Genomic DNA, 22733 nt, shown 5'->3' with positions numbered 1-22733 from the left:
GCTACTCCATCAGTAACACCATCCACTACTCCATCAGTAACATCATCCACTACACCATCAGGAACACCATCCGTCTCGCAAACAGAAACACCATCTGTCAGTGAAACACCATCATATACACCATCTGGAACACCAACCGTAACTCCATCAGAAACATCAACGGTAACATCTTCTGCTACTCCATCATTTACACCATCAGAAACATCAACCATAACTCCATCTGTTACACCATCAGTAACACAATCCACTACTCCATCTGTAACACCATCCACAACTCCATCAAAAACACCATCTGTTACTCCATCAGAAACACCAACTGTTAGTGAAACACCATCCGTTACACCATCTGGAACACCAACCGTGACTACATCAGAAACACCTTCTGTGACTCCATCAGAAACACCAACCGTAACTCCATCAGAAACTCCATCAGTAACTCAAACACCTTCCGCTACTCCATCAGTAACGACACCCTCGGTTACCTCAACTGGGACGCCATCTGTGACACCATCAGGAACACCATCTGTTACCCCTACAGTTACACAATCAGGAACACCATCCGTTACTCCATCGGAAACACCATCAGTAACCCCATCAGTAACACCATCCACGACTCCATCAGAAACACCATCAGTTACTCCATCAGTGACACCATCTGTAACTCCATCGGTAACTCAAACACCTTCCGCTACTCCAACAGTGACACCTTCAGTTACTCAATCAGAAACACCAACTGTTAGTGAAACACCATCCGTTACATCATCTGGAACACCAACCGCGACTCCATCAGAAACACCATCTGTTACACCATCCACTACTCCATCAGGAACACCATCTGTTACTCCATCAGGAACACTATCTGTTACTCCATCAGTTACACCATCTGAAACACCAACCGTAACTCCATCAGAAACATCATCAGGAACTCCATCAGGAACTCCATCCGTAACTCAAACACCTTCTGCTACTCCATCAGTAACAGCAACCGGAACACCCTCGGTTACCTCATCTGGGACGCCATCTGTTACCCCATCAGTGACCCCAACTGTTAGTGAGACACCATCAGTTACTCCATCTCGAACACCAACCGTGACTCCATCAGAAACCCCCTCAATTACTCCATCAGTGACACCATCTGTAACTCCATCAGTAACTCAAACACCTTCCGCTACTCCATCAGTAACAGCATCCGGAACACCCTCGGTTACCTCATCTAGGACGCCATCTGTGACACCATCAGGAACACCATCCACGACTCCGTCAGGAACGCCATCCGTTACTCCAACACAAACACCATCAGTTACTCCATCAGAAACAACAACTGTTAGTGAAACACCATCCGTTACACCATCTGGAACACCAACCGCGACTCCATCAGAAACACCATCTGTTACACCATCCACTACTCCATCAGGAACACCATCTGTTACTCCATCAGCAACTCAAACACCTTCCACTACTCCATCGGAAACACCATCAGTAACTCCATCAGGAACACCGTCCGTTACTCCATCAGGAACACCATCTGTTACTCCATCAGTTACACCATCTGAAACACCAACCGTAACTCCATCAGAAACACCATCAGGAACTCCATCAGGAACTCCATCCGTAACTCAAACACCTTCTGCTACTCTATCAGTAACAGCAACCGGAACACCCTCGGTTACCTCATCTGGGACGCCATCTGTTACCCCATCAGTGACCCCAACTGTTAGTGAGACACCATCAGTTACTCCATCTCGAACACCAACCGTGACTCCATCAGAAACCCCCTCAATTACTCCATCAGTGACACCATCTTTAACTCCATCAGTAACTCAAACACCTTCCTCTACTCCATCAGTAACAGCATCCGGAACACCCTCGGTTACCTCATCTGGGACGCCATCTGTGACACCATCAGGAACACCATCCACGACTCCGTCAGGAACGCCATCCGTTACTCCAACAGAAACACCATCAGTTACTCCATCAGAAACACCAACTGTTAGTGAAACACCATCCGTTACACCATCTGGAACACCAACCGCGACTCCATCAGAAACACCATCAGTTACACCATCCACTTCTCCATCAGAAACACCATCCGTTACTCCATCAGGAACACCATCTGTTACTCCATCAGTTACACCATCTCAAACACCAACCGTAACTCCATCAGAAACACCATCAGAAACTCCATCAGGAACTCCATCAGTAACTCAAACACCTTCCGCTACTCCATCAACAACATCATCCGTTACACCATCGGAAACACCATCTGTAACCCCATCAGTAACACCATCCACTACTCCATCAGAAACACCATCGGTTACTCCATCAGAAACACCATCAGGAACTCCATCAGGAACTCCATCCGTAACTCAAACAGCTTCTGCTACTCCATCAGTATCAGCATCCACTACTCCATCAGAAACACCATCGGTTACTTCAACAGAAACACCATCAGTTACTCCATCAGAAACACCAACTGTTAGTGAAACACCATCAGTTACACCATCTAGAACACCATCCACGACTCCATCAGGAACACCATCAGTTACTCCATCGGAAACACCATCTGTAACCCCATCAGTAACACCATCCACTACTCCATCAGAAACACCATCGGTTACTCCAACAGAAACACCATCAGTTACTCCAACAGAAACACCATCAGTTACTCCATCAGAAACACCAACTGTTAGTGAAACACCATCAGTTACACCATCTAGAACACCATCCACGACTCCATCAGGAACACCATCAGTTACTCCATCGGAAACACCATCTGTAACCTCATCAGTAACACCATCCACGACTTCATCAAAAACACCATCCGTTACTCCATCAGGAACACCATCCGTTACACCATCTGGAACACCATCCACGACTCCATCAGGAACACCATCCGTTACTCCATCAGAAACACCATCTGTAACCCCATCAGTAACACCATCCACTACTCCATCAGAAACACCATCCGTTACTCCATCAGGAACACCCTCTGTTACTCCATCAATTACACTATCTGAAACACCAACCATAACTCCATCAGAAACACCATCGGTTACTCCATCGGAAACACCATCAGTAACTCCATCAGGAACTCCATCAGTAACTCAAACACCTTCCGCTACTCCATCGGTAACAGCAACCGGAACACCCTCGGTTACCTCAACTGGGACGCCATCTGTGACACCATCAGGAACACCATCTGTTACCCCATCAGTGACCCCAACTGTTAGTGAGACACCATCAGTTACTCCATCTGGAACACCAACCGTGACTCCATCAGAAACACCATCAGTTACTCAATCAGTGACACCATCTGTAACTCAATCAGTCACTCAAACACCTTCCACTACTCCATCAGTAACACCATCCGTTACTCCATCGGAAACACCATCTGTAACCCCATCAGTAACACCATCCACTACTCCATCAGAAACACCATCCGTTACTCCATCAGGAACACCATCTGTTACTCCATCAGTTACACCATCTGAAACACCAACCATAACCCCATCAGAAACACCATCCACTACTCCATCAGGAACTCCATCAGTAACTCAAACACCTTCCGCTTCTCCATCAACAACACCATCCGTTACACCATCGGAAACACCATCTGTAACCCCATCAGTAACACCATCCACTACTCCATCAGAAACACCATCGGTTACTCCATCAGAAACACCATCAGGAACTCCATCAGGAACACCATCCGTAACTCAAACACCTTCTGCTACTCCATCAGTATCAGCATCCACTACTCCATCAGAAACACCATCGGTTACTCCAACAGAAACACCATCAGTTACTCCATCAGAAACACCAACTGTTAGTGAAACACCATCAGTTACACCATCTAGAACACCATCCACGACTCCATCAGGAACACCATCAGTTACTCCATCGGAAACACCATCTGTAACCCCATCAGTAACACCATCCACTACTCCATCAGAAACACCATCGGTTACTCCAACAGAAACACCATCAGTTACTCCATCAGAAACACCAACTGTTAGTGAAACACCATCAGTTACACCATCTAGAACACCATCCACGACTCCATCAGGAACACCATCAGTTACTCCATCGGAAACACCATCTGTAACCTCATCAGTAACACCATCCACGACTTCATCAGAAACACCATCCATTACTCCATCAGGAACACCATCCGTTACACCATCTGGAACACCATCCACGACTCCATCAGGAACACCATCCGTTACTCCATCAGAAACACCATCTGTAACCCCATCAGTAACACCATCCACTACTCCATCAGAAACACCATCCGTTACTCCATCAGGAACACCATCTGTTACTCCATCAATTACACTATCTGAAACACCAACCATAACTCCATCAGAAACACCATCGGTTACTCCATCTGGAACACCATCCACGACTCCATCAGGAACACCATCCGTTACTCCATCAGAAACACCATCTGTAACCCCATCAGTAACACCATCCACTACTCCATCAGAAACACCATCCGTTACTCCATCAGGAACTCCATCAGTAACTCAAACACCTTCCGCTACTCCATCAGTAACAGCAACCGGAACACCCTCGGTTACCTCAACTGGGACGCCATCTGTGACACCATCAGGAACACCATCTGTTACCCCATCAGTGACCCCAACTGTTAGTGAGACACCATCAGTTACTCCATCTGGAACACCAACCGTGACTCCATCAGAAACACCATCAGTTACTCAATCAGTGACACCATCTGTAACTCAATCAGTAACTCAAACACCTTCCACTACTCCATCAGTAACACCATCCGTTACTCCATCGGAAACACCATCTGTAACCCCATCAGTAACACCATCCACTACTCCATCAGAAACACCATCCGTTACTCCATCAGGAACACCATCTGTTACTCCATCAGTTACACCATCTGAAACACCAACCATAACCCCATCAGAAACACCATCCACTACTCCATCAGAAACACCATCGGTTACTCCATCGGAAACACCGTCAGTAACTTCATCAGGAACTCCATCAGTAACTCAAACACCTTCGGCTACTCCATCAGTAACAGCATCCGGAACACCCTCGGTTACCTCATCTGGGACGCCATCTGTGACACCATCAGGAACGCCATCCATGACTCCATCAGGAACACCATCAGTTACTCCATCAGTAACACCAAGTGTTAGTGAAACACCATCAGTTACACCATCTGGAACACCATCCACGACTCCATCAGGAACACCATCAGTTACTTCATCGGAAACTCCATCCGTAACTCAAACACCTTCTGCTACTCCATCAGTAACAGCAACCGGAACACCCTCGGTTACCTCAACTGGGACGCCATCTGTGACACCATCAGGAACACCATCTGTTACCCCATCAGTGACCCCGACTGTTAGTGAGACACCATCAGTTACTCCATCTGGAACACCAACCGTGACTCCATCAGAAACACCATCAGTTACTCCATCAGTGACACCATCTGTAACTCAATCAGTAACTCAAACACCTTCCACTACTCCATCAGTAACACCATCAGTTACTCCATCAGAAACACCAACTGTTAGTGGAACACCATCCGTTACTCCATCAGAAACACCATCGGTAACTCCATCAGAAACACCATCCTTTACTCCATCAGAAACACCATCAGTTACTGAAACACCATCGGTTACACAATCTGTTACTTCAACAGGTAATTCACTTCGACTACCTGCAATTCCTTCATCAGATTCACACCCATTCAACTGCTTAATGTTTGCGTATACATTTTTTTAATTCTTTAATCGGACACCGTATTTATTAGTTTATCTAAACGTGATTTCGTTCATGCATAACTAATCGTTGTGATTACTATCAACAGTGGTTCAGGCAGGCACCAACGCTGGTGGTAACGTATTACGTAACCACCGTCACCCCTTTCATTTGTCATATTAACTGCGACAACCAAAACTAATCATGCATCAGCGTGATCGCGTACGAATAAAACAATTGTTGCTTTGATCGGACATCTAGACTGAGAAGCGTGATAATTGCAGTGATTGGGCTAAAGCCACCGTTTTGGCTAATGATTATTCATTTTCGAACCTATGGGGAATATAAACAAAGCGCATTAACTGTCTCATTCAAAAACAAATAGGAGTGTCCGAGATAAGGAAATTTCCGCTGCCCTCAGCCATTCTTTACATCAGAAGCTATTCCCAACCCAATCTGATATTTCCTACTCTGATAACGAGAAGCGAATCTCGGAAACAGAATAATGTGTGACACACTTGAAATAACTTAAGTTACCCGCTGCTTTTATATGAGGTTGATGACCTTGAGGCGACGGCCACAACGAAGTTTTCTCGACAATGGATAGGAACCAAGTCTTGACTTCAATCGGCAGCCCGGCTAACCAGATTGTTCAGCATATGTTCAGTTAATACATACATGGTCATCATTGTCCCTCTTCCCTAAAAGCATAGTTTTTTAAAAAAGATTTTGCGATCCTTCGGTTTTTCTACTGCATAGATATACTGAAAATCCCAAAAATATCCGCAGTTTTGGTAAAGAATCAGAGACGATAAAAAGTCAACTATTGCTGACACTTCAGCAAACGGATTTTATTTGTGGAAATTGCAACGTACGATTTTTTTCCCGAAAAGACGGGTTTTTTTTAAATAAAAACATTACAAAAAGCTATAATTAATATCGAGCTTATATCCACACAGCGTGTTTGGAGGGGCATACAGCGCAAACTGATCAAGCCTCCTCAACATGATACGTAGGCATGATATAATAAAACAAATTTATTCTCGTTTAATCTAAGCGTTGCATTTCTTTCGTATTTTCAGCAACCAGTACTCCATCCGGAACACCATCAGTAACACCATCAGCAACCCCATCTGAAACACCAACAGTAACAAAGACTGTAACGCCATCTGGAACACCTTCAGTGACGCCATCAGGGACACCATCGGTTACTGCAACACCATCTGTGACTCCATCTGCAACGCCATCAGTAACACCATCAGCAACGCCATCTGAAACACCATCAGTATCATCGACTGGAACACCATCTGTTACGCCATCGGGAACACCTTCAGCGACGCCATCAGGGACACCATCGGTTACTGCAACGCCATCTGCAACGCCATCAATAACACCATCGGCCACCCCATCTGAAACACCATCGGTAACACAATCCGTAACAGCATCTATTACTGCAACTCCATCTGTGACGCCATCTGGAACACCATCAGGAACGCCGTCAGTAACACCATCGGCAACGCCATCTGAAACTCCATCGGTATCATTGACTGGAACACCATCTGTTACACCATCTGGAACACCTTCAGTGACGACATCAGGGACACCATCGGTTACTGCAACACCATCTGCAACGCCATCAATAACACCATCAGCCACCCCATCTGAAACACCATCCGTAACAGCATCTATTACTGGAACACCATCTGTTACGCCATCTGGAACACCTTCAGCGACGCAATCAGGGACACCATCAGTTACTGCAACACCATCTGCAACGCCATCAATAACACCATCGGCCACCCCATCTGAAACACCATCGGTAACACCATCCGTAACAGCATCTATTACTGGAACACCATCTGTTACGCCATCTGGAACACCTTCAGCGACGCCATCAGGGACACCATCGGTTACTGCAACACCATCTCTGACGCCATCTGCAACGCCATCAGTAACACCATCAGCAACGCCATCTGAAACACCATCGGTATCATCGACTGGAACACCATCCGTTACACCATCTGGAACACCTTCAGCGACGCCATCAGGGACACCATCGCTTACTGCAACACCGTCTTTAACGCCATCAGTAACACCATCGGCCACCCCATCTGAAACACCATCGGTATCATCGACCGGAACTCCATCTGTTACGCCATCTGGAACACCTTCAGCGACGCCATCAGGGACACCATCGCTTACTGCAACACCATCTGCAACGCCATCAGTAACACCATCGGTTACTGCAACACCATCTGCAACTCCATCAGTAACACCATCGGCAACGCCATCTGAAACACCATCAGTAACACCATCAGCAACGCCATCTGAAACACCATCAGTATCATCGACTGGAACACCATCTGTTACGCCATCTGGAACACCTACAGCGACGCCATCAGGGACACCATCGGTTACTGCAACACCATCTGTGACGCCATCTGCAACGCCATCAGTAACACCATCGGCCACCCCATCTGAAACACCATCGGTAACACCATCCGTAACAGCATCTATTACTGCAACTCCATCTGTGACGCCATCTGGAACACCATCAGGAACGCCGTCAGTAACACCATCAGCAACGCCATCTGAAACACCATCAGTATCATCGACTGGAACACCATCTGTTACGCCATCTGGAACACCTTCAGCGACGCCATCAGGGACACCATCGGTTACTGCAACACCATCTGTGACACCATCTGCAACACCATCAGTAACACCATCGGCGACGCCATCTGAAACACCATCAGTATCATCGACTGGAACACCATCTGTTACGCCATCTGGAACACCTTCAGCGACGCCATCAGGGACACCATCGGTTACTGCAACACCATCTGTGACACCATCTGCAACACCATCAGTAACACCATCGGCGACGCCATCTGAAACACCATCAGTATCATCGACTGGAACACCATCTGTTACGCCATCTGGAACACCTTCAGCGACGCCATCAGGGACACCATCGGTTACTGCAACACCATCTGCAACGCCATCAATAACACCATCGGCCACCCCATCTAAAACACCATCGGTAACACCATCCGTAACAGCATCTATTACTGAAACTCCTTCTGTGACGCCATCTGGAACACCATCAGGAACGCCATCAGTAACAGCATCGGCAACGCCGTCTGAAACACCATCGGTATCATCAACTGGAACACCATCGAAAACACCAACACATACCCCATCCGAAACGCCATCGGTCACACCAACAGTAACACAGACTGTAACACCATCTGTTACGCCATCAGGGACACCATCGGTTACTGCAACACCATCAGTGACGCCATCTGCAACGCCATCAGTAACACCATCAGTAACGCCATCTGAAACACCATCGGTGTCCTCGACTGGAACACCATCTGTTACGCCAACAGGGACACCATCGGTTACTGCAACACCATCAGTGACGCCATCTGCAACGCCATCAGTAACACCATCAGCAACGCCATCTGAAACACCATCGGTGTCCTCGACTGGAACACCATCCGTTACGCCATCTGGAACACCTTCAGTGACACCATCAGGGACACCATCGGTTACTGCAACACCATCTGTGACACCATCTGCAACGCCATCAATAACATCATCGGCAACGCCATCTGAAACACCATCAGTATCATCGACTGGAACACCATCTGTTACGCCATCTGGAACACCTTCAGCGACGCCATCAGGGACACCATCGGTTACTGCAACACAATCTGCAACGCCATCAATAACACCATCGGCCACCCCATCTGAAACACCATCGGTAACACCGTCCGTAACAGCATCTATTACTGCAACTCCTTCTGTGACGCCATCTGGAACACCGTCAGGAACGCCATCGGTAACACCATCGGCAACGCCGTCTGAAACACCATCGGTATCATCAACTGGAACACCATCGAAAACACCAACACAAACCCCATCCGAAACGCCATCGGTCACACCGACAGTAACACCAACAAGAACAACTCCCATCTCGACGACAACAGAAAACGGTAAGTCATCTTTTTCAGTTCAAAAGGCTGGTTTACACTTAGCTTACTTCTCCAACATGACTGCGTTTGCACACATCACTAACCACAGAGTTTGTTGTTCTTTGGGCATCCACACTTTAAAACGACTGCAGACCAAGCTAAACAAATATTTGCCCGTGTTTCCAACTTTGGGGGTAAATTGGGAGCACTATCATGGTAGTTTCCCCTCCTAATTTAGAAAAAAAATAAATCATCACGGCATCTGCAGCCAACTGAAAGATTGCTGTAAAACGACGATGTCAGCAATGAGAACAGCAAAAGCCTCGCATGTGGTCCTGATCATAGATTCAGAAAAGACGTAGTCATGGCTTGATATTCCAAAAATGCCATAAAAACCTTCTGATGATGAAACACGCAGCTTTCGAAGAACTTCAGAAATTAGAGCCAAATGCCCACACCCTTTCCTTCTTGTCCTTGGACTTCGGGACGCCGACAAACTATTGCCACTCGAGGGTTAGCGGGTAAGAATGAAACCAACAGATTTAAATGAAAGCTACCAAAGGGTTTTATCACCAGAGTGCTAAGGTTTTAGTTTGGTGCGACATTCACTTTTGCCTTGGTAGCAAAAAATGTCAGAACCTGGGGCCGGGGCCGATTATGATTACCTGCTGGACACTATTTGCACTTTCTCAATAAACACTTAATTTGTTATTTACTATCATTATTCACCATTTTTCAGTTTGCGGGCCGAACCATGTGCTGAGAAACTTGTTGGAAAGAATCGACGTTGTGGTTTTACCGCCCAGTGTGAGGAAGGACGACCTTTTGAATGGAAAATCTTCTTCTGTAGACAAACAGAAGAAAATCAGTTTCAATATCTTACCTGATCAGACAAATGCATTCGCCTTCGAACTGCAAGGCCTAAACGTTCAGCTAAACAAATACAAACTAACCAAGTTCGAAATCGACGTTAAAGGAACCCCATCATCGAAAACAATTGACGTAAGTTCAGGTGATATGAAAACATTGTACTGGAAGTGTGTCACGTAAGTCATTGAAGAAAGACTTAAACGCAGAAGATAAGAGGGGAGGGGCACAACTGATGGTCTACATTTCATACCCGTTGAATAGGTTATGGTCGAAACGAGGCTGACACGCAATCCACATTGAAACGTTGCAACGAATGTGTTTTGGAACGTATGATTGATCATCGTTCTGTCCAATTCTCCTGATCGCCTGCAAAATACCCGAATACAACTTCAATTGATTGTCAGCGCCACATAACCGAGGCGTTTCTTCGGTACCTCATCTATATTTTAAGACGCTCACCGATTCAACTTGTCAATTTACAGATGCTTCCAGAACTTAAGACACCCATTAGTGATGTCGATATTAGTTCATTTATCTTTGAGCCAAAGCAAGTCAACGTTATCCGAATTTCTGTGAGCATTGAGAAGACGCCTGATGCCATTGGTGAAGGGTTCATCCTCTTCAGCCCGACTTATTGCTACCGTGAGTACTTCTCCCATTTCATCACACAATACACTAGTACTACTCCCACCTATACTACAGTATAAAATGCATTTCATATGGATTTGGCAAGGATGAGCGAATCTGAAATCTATTATCTTCCACTGACTTACTGAAGAGAAAGAAGGAGGCAACAGATATCTGCCGCTTTGCAGCTTTTGACGTATTCTTCATTCTGTTTATCATTGCGCTGTCAATAATGTTTCCTGGCAGTTACAAAAACGTACCGGTGCAAATGTCTACAAGCCAATATCTGCTGGCGCAACCAGAGGTCAGCGTAATACCCTCTCTCATTAACTATGTGATGTTGCATTCGAGGCTCGCGCTTCTAACACGGCGGCTACTGATCATCGAGGCTAATTTTCGACTGAAAAAGGCATCCCAAATTGACATCAAAATATGACCATCTGGATCGTAGCAGTGCAATAATCTTTTCAGTGAGGCCACTCTTTTCAATGAGTCATTGGCTTTTACGATTGTACTTGATTGGAGTGACCTTTTTAGATCTCACATAGAAGCATTTTACATTACATACAGACGAGCCTCCAAAAGAAGTTACTGGTGCCCCGACAATCCCACCGACTGAACCAACAATCGGTAAGTCATTATCAACTAGGGAAAGCAATCAAAAAACGAGATGTAATATTTCACTAGACAAGTTATTATTCTTTAAACTGCATGATTATTTCAATTTCTGTTGTTTTGTCTTTATATACATGTATTCTTTATAAAGTGTGTACCATTATTGTATTATCGTGGACTTTTTTTGGTAACCAGGGCTACTTATGCTTCGTGCCTAAACTACTTAAACTATTCTCAAAAGTGTCCCATAGATAGTCATTTATGTGTCATGTGTCTGGGTAACATTGCATACTGCTTCAGAATAAAATCATGAAACTGCAAAATCTGGTAATTTCCAGATTTATTGTACCGGTTACCAAAAAAGTACACAATTTATGGATTGATAACTTAATACATATCTTCATAATTGGTCACTGATATCAGGTTACCTGCCTAAATATGAAGAATTTGGGTTTGCAAGTTTTGTATAAAAACTCAGAAAGAAATCTACAAGTACAACTCTCAAGAAAATGTGTCCTATACTGGCCGGCTTACAATATATTGAATAAAGATGTTTATACTGATTTCAGGCACAGTTAGCACATCTACTGTTACAACAACGACTGAGACAACAACACCATCCGGTGAGTTATCATAAATTTTACCCCTGATGACGCGCTACCTGCCATCATTGGCCGCAATTATAAAAGTCACGTGACCACCATTTTCATGATTCTACGAGGAGCGGGAAGATACCAAAACTTAGACTATCGATCAGCAGGCAATTGTTGTAGAACAGAAAATTTTCGCGGCAAAATTTTTCGCGACTCAAGAATTTTTTCCAAGAAATTGTCTATTTTGACCGAGATAAGGTGACGTAGTGAATATGTCGACTGTTACTAGTACATCGTGTTTGATCGACTGACATAGATGTTTGTACATGTATATGTACCATCATATGCGTATTGCCTGTAGGTTTTATACATCCATTCACTGCCGATTGATGGCTTATTAGTCGTCGTTTTCTGGTATTTGTAAGTGCCTGTGGTTTATGCTGCAATAGAAGTCAGTATTGGCAACGAGAGACAACTTTCGAGCTGCGTAAAGAATGTTGTCGTGTAGCAAACGACCTCAACACAATCTCCACATTCACTGAAGAATCATCCTCCGTACGCATGGCCGGATCTTTATGTACTGATGACGTCGTTCCGTACCTGCTTGAATTAACCGCCATTTTCTCCGACTTCAAGGGTCTCTTTACTCGTCTGGCGTGAGTTCATGACATTGATAAAATGATACAACAAAACAGTTTGGCTGAAACTGGTTTCCCTAAATGATAGATGTCCGTAAAACTGAAGTACGTTATATTCATGGGCCAACAAAAAACGCATCTCTAAACTTTAAGCTCTGATGTTTTGATATCAGAGAGTTGTCTAGTTATCTAATTATCTTTAATTTTTTTAATCACCAATATCCATTAACACGACCTCTTCCTGTGTCACTTACAGGAGTCAGGAAATACAAAAGGGCAGATATTACATGGTAAAGTTCGGTGCGTTTTTTTGTGTTCACGTAAAAGCACTAGTACATCGTTTACGTGTGACCGCTTATGTCCAGAAATGAACACGTCATTAGTGCAGTATACACAACGTAACGGAACCAGGGAAATAAATGTATACTGCGGTTTTATATGAATCCTAAAGCGCTACGCAAAAATTCAGATTCTACAATCTGCGATTTGCACCGTAGCCACGACAACATCACGATACACGGCGATTTTACCAATCAGTGGCCGCTTTCCATTCGCAATATTTTGGCAGTCACTCAACATTTGTTACGGCGTTGCCGACTATTCTTCTTTCTTTTCCTGTCATTCTCAGTAACCTAGACATTTTAGCTCGTATCAAGCATGCTTAGGCCTTGCCAGGCCGTCTTCAAATGTCCTCATGACACCTGTTACAGAGGTTTCAGTGTGCCTCCCATAATAGCAAACAGTTGAAAAAGTAACTCAGACAAAAATTCAATTTACCCCTTTCAGTCTGCGATGAAAGCTGCTACTGTAGTCTTGGATGTGACGATATTGGCGATTGCAAACCCTTGCCGGGGTGCCATGAAAACAGTTGTGAATGTGGGGCCCCATATTATAACAGAACCAACGGCCGCTGTGCTAAGCAACCAGACACATGCATTACCACATCTTCTCCTTCAACAGGAACTCCATCAAGAACACCATCTGTTACCCCATCTGAAACACCATCTACTACTCCATCAGTAACACCGTCTGTTACTCCATCTGAAACACCATCTATTACTCCATCAGGAACCCCATCAGTTACTCCATCTGGAACACCATCAGTTACTCCAACAGCAACACCATCGGTTACTCCTTCTGTAACACCATCGACAGCATCTCCTACTCCATCAGAGACTGTTACTCCAACTCCATCAGGAACACCTTCAATAACGCCATCTATTACTGAAACACCATCTGTTACTCCATCCGGAACACCAACAGGCACACCATCCGTTACACCATCAGGGACTCCATCGGTTACATCAACTGGTACTCCCACTCAAACACCATCAGGAACACCATCCGTAACACCATCTGTGACTCCATCACAAACACCATCAGCAACTCCATCAGAAACACCGTCTGTAACAACAGGAACACCATCAGGAACTCCATCAGAAACACCATCTGTAACACCATCGACAGCTTCTCTTACTCCATCAGAGACTGTTACTCCAACGCCATCAGGAACACCATCAGGAACTCCATCAGGAACACCTTCAATAACGCCATCTGTTACTGAAACACCATCTGTTACTCCATCCGGAACACCAACAGGCACACCATCCGGTACACCATCAGAGACTGCATCGATTACACCAACTGGTACTCCCACTCAAACACCATCAGGAACACCATCCGTGACACCGTCTGAAACACCGTCTGTGACTCCATCCGGAACACCCACAGGCACACCATCCGGTACACCATCTGAGACTCCATCGGTTACACCAACTGCTACTCCCACTCAAACACCATCAGGAACACCATCCGTAACACCCTCTGTGACTCCATCACAAACACCATCAGTTACTCCATCAGAAACACCGTCTGTAAAAACAGGAACGCCATCGGGAACTCCATCAGAAACACCATCTGTAACACCATCGACAGCTTCTCTTACTCCATCAGAGACTGTTACTCCAACGCCATCAGGAACACCATCAGGAACTCCATCAGAAACACCGTCTGTAACAACAGGAACGCCATCGGGAACTCCATCAGGAACACCATCTGTATCACCATCGACAGCTTCTCTTACTCCATCAGAGACTGTTACTCCAACGCCATCAGGAACACCTTCAATAACGCCATCTGTTACTGAAACACCGTCTGTTACTCCATCCGGAACACCAACAGGCACACCATCCGGTACACCATCAGAGACTCCATCGTTTACACCAACTGGTACTCCCACTCAAACACCATCAGGAACGCCGTCCGAAACACCGTCTGAAACACCGTCAGTTACTCCATCCGGAACACCCACAGGCACACCATCCGGTACACCATCTGAGACTCCATCGGTTACACCAACTGCTACTCCCACTCAAACACCATCAGGAACACCATCCGTAACACCATCTGTGACTCCATCACAAACACCATCAGTTACTCCATCAGAAACACCGTCTGTAACAACAGGAACGCCATCAGGAACTCCATCAGAAACACCATCTGTAACACTATCGACAGCTTCTCTAACTCCATCAGAGACTGTTACTCCAACGCCATCAGGAACACCATCAGGAACTCCATCAGGAACACCTTCAATAACGCAATCTGTCACTGAAACACCATCCGTTACTCCATCCGGAACACCATCAGGCACACCATCCGGTACACCATCAGAGACTCCATCGGTTACACCAACTGCTACTCCCACTCAAACACCAACAGGAACACCATCCGTAACACCATCTGTCACTCCATCAGAAACACCATCAGTTACTCCATCAGCAACACCGTCTGTAACAACAGGAACACCATCTGGAACTCCATCAGAAACACCATCTGTAACACCATCGACAGCTTCTCTTACTCCATCAGAGACTGTTACTCCAACGCCATCAGGAACACCATCAGGAACTCCATCAGGAACACCTTCAATAACGCAATCCGTTACTGAAACACCATCCGTTACTCCATCCGGAACACCAACAGGCACACCATCCGGTACACCATCAGAGACTCCATCGGTTACACCAACTGGTACTCCCACTCAAACACCATCAGGAACACCATCCGTAACACCATCAGGAACACCATCCGTAACACCATCCGTAACACCATCCGTAACACCATCCGTAACACCATCCGTAACACCATCCGTAACACCATCCGTAACACCATCCGTAACACCATCCGTAACACCATCCGTAACACCATCCGTAACACCATCTGTGACTCCATCACAAACACCATCAGTTACACCATCAGAAACACCGTCTGTAACAACAGGAACGCCATCAGGAACTCCATCAGGAACACCATCTGTAACTATATCGACAGCTTCTCTTACTCCATCAGAGACTGTTACTCCAACGCCATCAGGAACACCATCAGGAACTCCATCAGGAACTCCATCAGGAACTCCATCAGGAACACCTTCTATAACGCCATCTGTTACTAAAACACCATCCGTTACTCCATCCCGAACACCAACAGGCACACCATCCAGTACACCATCAGAGACTCCATCGGTTACACCAACTGGTACTCCCACTGAAACACCTTCAGGAACACCATCCGTAACACCCTCTGTGACTCCATCACAAACACAATCAGTCACTCCATCAGAAACACCGTCTGTAACACCATCGACAGCTTCTCTTACTCCATCAGAAACTGTTACTCAAACGCCATCAGGAACACCATCAAGAACTCCATCAGGAACACCTTCAATAACGCAATCTGTCACTGAAACACCATCCGTTACTCCATCCGGAACACCAACAGGCACACCATCCGGTACACCATCAGAGACTCCATCGGTTACACCAACTGCTACTCCCACTCAAACACCAACAGGAACACCATCCGTAACACCATCTGTGACTCCATCACAAACACCATCAGTTACACCATCAGAAACACCGTCTGTAACAACAGGAACGCCATCAGGAACTCCATCAGAAACACCATCTGTAACACCATCGACAGCTTCTCTTACTCCATCAGAGACTGTTACTCCAACGCCATCAGGAACACCATCAGGAACTCCATCAGGAACGCCTTCAATAACGCAATCCGTTACTGAAACACCATCCGTTACTCCATCCGGAACACCAACAGGCACACCATCCGGTACACCATCAGAGACTCCATCGGTTACACCAACTGGTACTCCCACTAAAACACCATCAGGAACACCATCCGTAACACCATCTGTAACACCATCCGTAACACCATCTGTGACTCCATCACAAACACCATCAGTTACTCCATCAGAAACACCATCTGTAACAACAGGAACGCCATCAGGAACTCCATCAGGAACACCATCTGTAACACCATCGACAGCTTCTCTTACTCCATCAGAGACTGTTACTCCAACGCCATCAGGAACACCATCAGGAACTCCATCAGGAACACCTTCAATTACGCCATCTGTTACTGAAACACCGTCTGTTACTCCATCCGAAACACCAACAGGCACACCATCCGGTACACCATCAGAGACTCCATCGGTTACACCAACTGCTACTCTCACTCAAACACCATCAGGAACGCCATCCGAAACACCGTCTGAAACACCGTCTGTTACTCCATCCGGAACACCAACAGGCACACCATCAGGTACACCATCAGAGACTCCATCGGTTACACCAACTGGTACTCCCACTCAAACACCATCAGGAACACCATCCGTAACACCCTCTGTGACTCCATCACAAACACAATCAGTCACTCCATCAGAAACACCGTCTGTAACAACAGGAACGCCATCTGGAACTCCATCAGAAACACCATCTGTAACACCATCGACAGCTTCTCTTACTCCATCAGAGACTGTTACTCCAACGCCATCAGGAACACCATCAGGAACTCCATCAGGAACACCTTCAATTACGCCATCTGTTACTGAAACACCGTCTGTTACTCCATCCGAAACACCAACAGGCACACCATCCGGTACACCATCAGAGACTCCATCGGTTACACCAACTGCTACTCTCACTCAAACACCATCAGGAACGCCATCCGAAACACCGTCTGAAACACCGTCTGCTACTCCATCCGGAACACCAACAGGCACACCATCAGGTACACCATCAGAGACTCCATCGGTTACACCAACTGGTACTCCCACTCAAACACCATCAGGAACACCATCGGGAACTCCATCTGTGACTCCATCAAAAACACCATCAGTCACTCCATCAGAAACACCGTCTGTAACAACAGGAACGCCATCTGGAACTCCATCAGAAACACCATCTGTAACACCATCAACAACTTCTCTTACTCCATCAGAGACTGTTACTCCAACTCAATCAGGAACACCTTCAATAACGCCATCTGTTACTGAAACACCGTCTGTTACTCCATCAGAAACACCAACAGGCACACCATCCGGTACACCATCAGAGACTCCATCGGTTACACCAACTGGTACTCCCACTCAAACACCATCAGGAACACCATCCGTAACTCCATCTGTGACTCCATCAAAAACACCATCAGTCACTCCATCAGAAACACCGTCTGTAACAACAGGAACGCCATCAGGAACTCCATCAGAAACACCATCTGTAACACCATCGACAGCTTCTCTTACTCCATCTGAGACTGTTACTCCAACGCCATCAGGAACACCATCAGGAACTCCATCAGGAACACCATCAGGAACACCATCAGGAACACCATCAGGAACACCATCAGGAACTCCATCAATAACGCCATCTTTTACTGAAACACAATCCGTTACTCCATCCGGAACACCAACAGGCACACCGTCCGGTACACCATCAGAGACTCCATCGGTCTCACCAACTGGTACTCCCTCTCAAACACCATCAGGAACGCCATCCGTAACACCGTCTGAAACACCGTCTGTTACTCAATCAGAAACGCCATCAGTTACGCCATCAGGAACACCATCTGTGACTCCATCAGAAACACCATCAGTTACTCCATCAGAAACACCGTCTGTAACACCATCGACAGCTTCTCTTACTCCATCAGAGACTGTTACTCCAACGCCATCAGGAACACCATCAGGAACTCCATCAGGAACACCTTCAATAACGCCATCTCTTACTGCAACACCGTCTGTAACTCCATCAGAAACACCGACAGGCACACCATCCGTTACACCAACTGGTACTCCCTCTCAAACACCATCAGAAACGCCATCTGTAACACCGTCTGAAACACCGTCTGTTACTCCATCAGGAACACCATCCGTGACTCCATCAGAAACACCATCAGTTACTCCATCAGAAACACCGTCTAAAACACCAGGAACGCCATCTGGAACTCCATCAGAAACACCATCTGTAACACCATCGACAGCTTCTCTTACTCCATCAGTGACTGTTACTCCAACTCCATCAGGAACACCTTCAATAACGCCATCTCTTACTGCAACACCGTCAGTTACTCAAACAGAAACACCAACAGGCACACCATCGGTTACACCAACTGGTACCCCCTCTCAAACACCATCAGGAACGCCATCCGTAACACCGTCTGAAACACCGTCTGTTACACCATCAGGAACACCATCTGTTACTCCATCAGAAACACCATCTGTTACTCCATCAGAAACACCATCTGTCACCCCATCGACAGCCTCTCCTACTCCATCAGAGACTGTTACTCTAACTCCATCAGGAACTCCATCAGGAACACCTTCAATAACGTCATCTGTTACTCCATCTGTAACACCATCGACAGCTTCACTTACTCCATCTGTTACTCCATCAGAGACACCTTCTGTTACTCCAACGGGAACACCACCATCAACACCAACAGTAACACCATCGGTTACACCATCAGTAACATCATCAGGAACACCGACAGAAACTGCAACCCCAACAGGAACGGCTACCTCAACAGGAACTGCTACTCAAACAGGTATACAATCAGTTACACAATCGCTTAAGGTAAAATGGGGGAATGTTAGCGACCAGCCATGTTATTATGTTCTATTCACAGTTATTGAGTTTGTTGATAAAAAGGTCGGGTAGCCCTCCCCCTTTTCAGGACTATAATGTTGAGGTAAAAAAAACAGGGGAAGGAAATCAATGTGCCTGACAGCACACAAACTGGATTTGATTATTTCCCTGGTGGAAAGTTGGTCATCCTGGTAGACACAGCCTCAACGAAAAGACCAAAGGATGTTTAGTTGATTCGCTCTATATTCGCCAATACAAATCCAATGACGGAAACTTTGTACGATGTAATAAGTGTAAAGGCATTCGTATGCGAACATGTTGAAAGTAAGTTTAAAGAGGACCAAAGGTGGGTGCTAGTAGGGCCAATTGGTTGTCTCCAGGACAAAATTGGTAATCACAGATCATGGCCAATATGCAGTCGAAAGGCATTTGCATATTCCGACGCATAACCATGATGTCCGACGCAGTTTCAAAATCTGAACGATGAGGTTGATTTTGATCGCGCGTCGGTCGTAATTGCAGTATGGACTAAGCATAGGTCTTAAATAAGTAAGTACGTACATGGTGAAATTTCATTTGTAAGGCGCTGTTTCACCATAATCTATGTCCTGACAGTCGCTTATGTGTAGTGTCTCGAAGATCAAGTTCACTCCTTTTCTCACGCTGAGGTTTGCTTTATTGTTTGCCTCAAATTACTACCATCTTGTACCCGTTTTGCTCGTTTTACTTAGCTATATCAGCTGCTATTGGTTATGAAAAAAACAAGGAGCTTGGCGCAATGTGAAATCAAAGACCTTATTCTGATTTCTTTTCAGTAACGACACAATCAACAACAACACCATCAGGCACGCCGACTGCTACTGGAACACCATCTGAAACACCGTCAGGTACTCAATCAGTAACACCAACGATCACCCAATCTGTAACACCATCCGTAACTCCATCAGAAACTCCATCGGTAACACCATCTGCGACTCCATCAACAACACCATCAACAGCTTCTCCAACTCCATCCGAAACACCATCACGAACGCCATCAGTAACACCTACCGGTAAATATAACTAGTCTTATTAAGCCCCTACGTTCTTCTCTTTTGGTCTTTTTCATCATTTTACAACAAATACAGAGAGTTGCTAATAAACCACTTTCTGTAGTTGAAACGAAACAAAGTTCAACCATCAAACTCCTTGCATTCTCTGACAGCAAACGTCATGCAGTTACTGCTGACGTACAGGTAAGAATGCATAAGTGAAATTGTTATAAACATCAGCTATTGTAAAATGACGGAAATTGTTGGTGAGATACAATTACATGTAGTAAAATTTGACATCTGAGCGTTCATTCTGCGTTCTTTTCAGCCACGCCAACTCCAACTGCAACACCATCAGTTACAACACCAACTGGTAAGTCAGTCATGCTTATTTCAGATGGAAGCCATTTTGTTTTTATTTCTTAACGACGTAATGTGCTTTGTACCAAACACCGCTAAAATAGCACACTGTTTTTTATGCTGCACCCAACTGGATATAATCTATTGGTATATGCACGGAAGATAAAAGTCCCAATAGTTCACCATTACAAGGCCACACACCAATATTATGTTATTGGCGGCTGATAAAAGTTTTAAAAATCGGCATCATGCTCAACATGGCCGAGACCATACATGTAGGCCTTAGTATTTTCTCGGCTTCGATTCGAGGTTATTTGACTTATTTGAAAGGCAAACATATATTTTTATCCACCAGTACTGAATAAATTTTCATTATTTTCAGTCACGCTGTCGACAACTACTGAATGTAAGTGCAAGGTTCTAGTCTTCTTCCCTTGTTGAGTTCTATGGGCAGACTACCTAGTTCTATCAATTTGTCTTATGCTGACCGGCAGCACATCTAAATAAGGATAGGGTTTTATGTCACCACATACAGTCTTATTTTAACTGCATTATAGAATTACATTATAATTCCATTGAAGGTATAAGCTAAAACAAAACGGGATTTGACATCACAGTGCACTAGTGACGTCACACACACGACACATCAAATCCTCTGTCTCCCAAGAGTGGGTAATGTCAACATATGTACGTGTTCTCAAAATGATAATGCTGGTGAATCACTCAAATGAAACTTTTTTATTTCATCAATCTTTGTAAACACTGAGGAACCTTCCGCTGAGTGTCTTGCATGGATTTCACTGTAAAAAAACGTTACACTCTCAACGTATCCAAGTAAGTCAAGTTGAAAGTGTAACGTTTTTTACAGTGAAATCCATGCAAGACACTCAGCGGAAGGTTTCCTTCGGTGTTTACATTAGTACTGAGAAAACCTGTGTCACTAACAATTTTGTATCTTCATATTAAGGCAAGGCATGTGTCGTCAAACTGAACTGTAATGAATCTGAAGAGGCTATTGGTCAAGCAGCATTGCTGCGACGATTCTATGGAAACAATTTTGGGCAGAACGCTTTTAGATACAACAGTGAGTGTGAAAAGTATGCAGAAGAGGGCTGCTGTCAAGGAGCTGTACGGTCTAAGGTCGACCCCAAGCTCTGCATAATCCGACCAGAAGATTGCCAAACTACAACATCAACACCAACATCAACACCTACCACAACTGCAACTCCCACGCCAACAACTCCATGTAAGTACACTATTAGCACTGAGTAAGTGAGTCATCAACGTACTTATTCCAATAGACTTTTCTTTAGTGTAGCCTACATATGTT

At 45.3% G+C, this 22733-nt stretch overlaps 1 protein-coding gene across 1 annotated transcript in view; it reads left to right on the top strand.

Moving 5' to 3' along the window:
- LOC135500787 (mucin-2-like) overlaps positions 1-22733 on the top strand; it is a gene marked incomplete at its 5' end in the record, with an annotated part of 43804 nt that overhangs the window by 2557 nt on the left and 18514 nt on the right. The window contains 10 exons of the mRNA XM_064792438.1: positions 6828-9746; positions 10465-10727; positions 11078-11237; positions 11793-11852; positions 12407-12460; positions 14029-19971; positions 20828-21064; positions 21372-21416; positions 21786-21809; positions 22371-22649. Coding sequence (XP_064648508.1) covers positions 6828-9746; positions 10465-10727; positions 11078-11237; positions 11793-11852; positions 12407-12460; positions 14029-19971; positions 20828-21064; positions 21372-21416; positions 21786-21809; positions 22371-22649 — 9984 coding nt within the window. The remainder of the gene's footprint in view (positions 1-6827; positions 9747-10464; positions 10728-11077; positions 11238-11792; positions 11853-12406; positions 12461-14028; positions 19972-20827; positions 21065-21371; positions 21417-21785; positions 21810-22370; positions 22650-22733) is intronic.

This window comes from Lineus longissimus, chromosome 16 (assembly GCF_910592395.1).
Source record: "Lineus longissimus chromosome 16, tnLinLong1.2, whole genome shotgun sequence".
In the NCBI taxonomy this organism is placed as follows: domain Eukaryota; kingdom Metazoa; phylum Nemertea; class Pilidiophora; order Heteronemertea; family Lineidae; genus Lineus; species Lineus longissimus.
The sequence above is the reverse complement of the archived record's forward strand: the minus strand, read 5'-3'. Positions and strand labels throughout refer to the sequence as shown.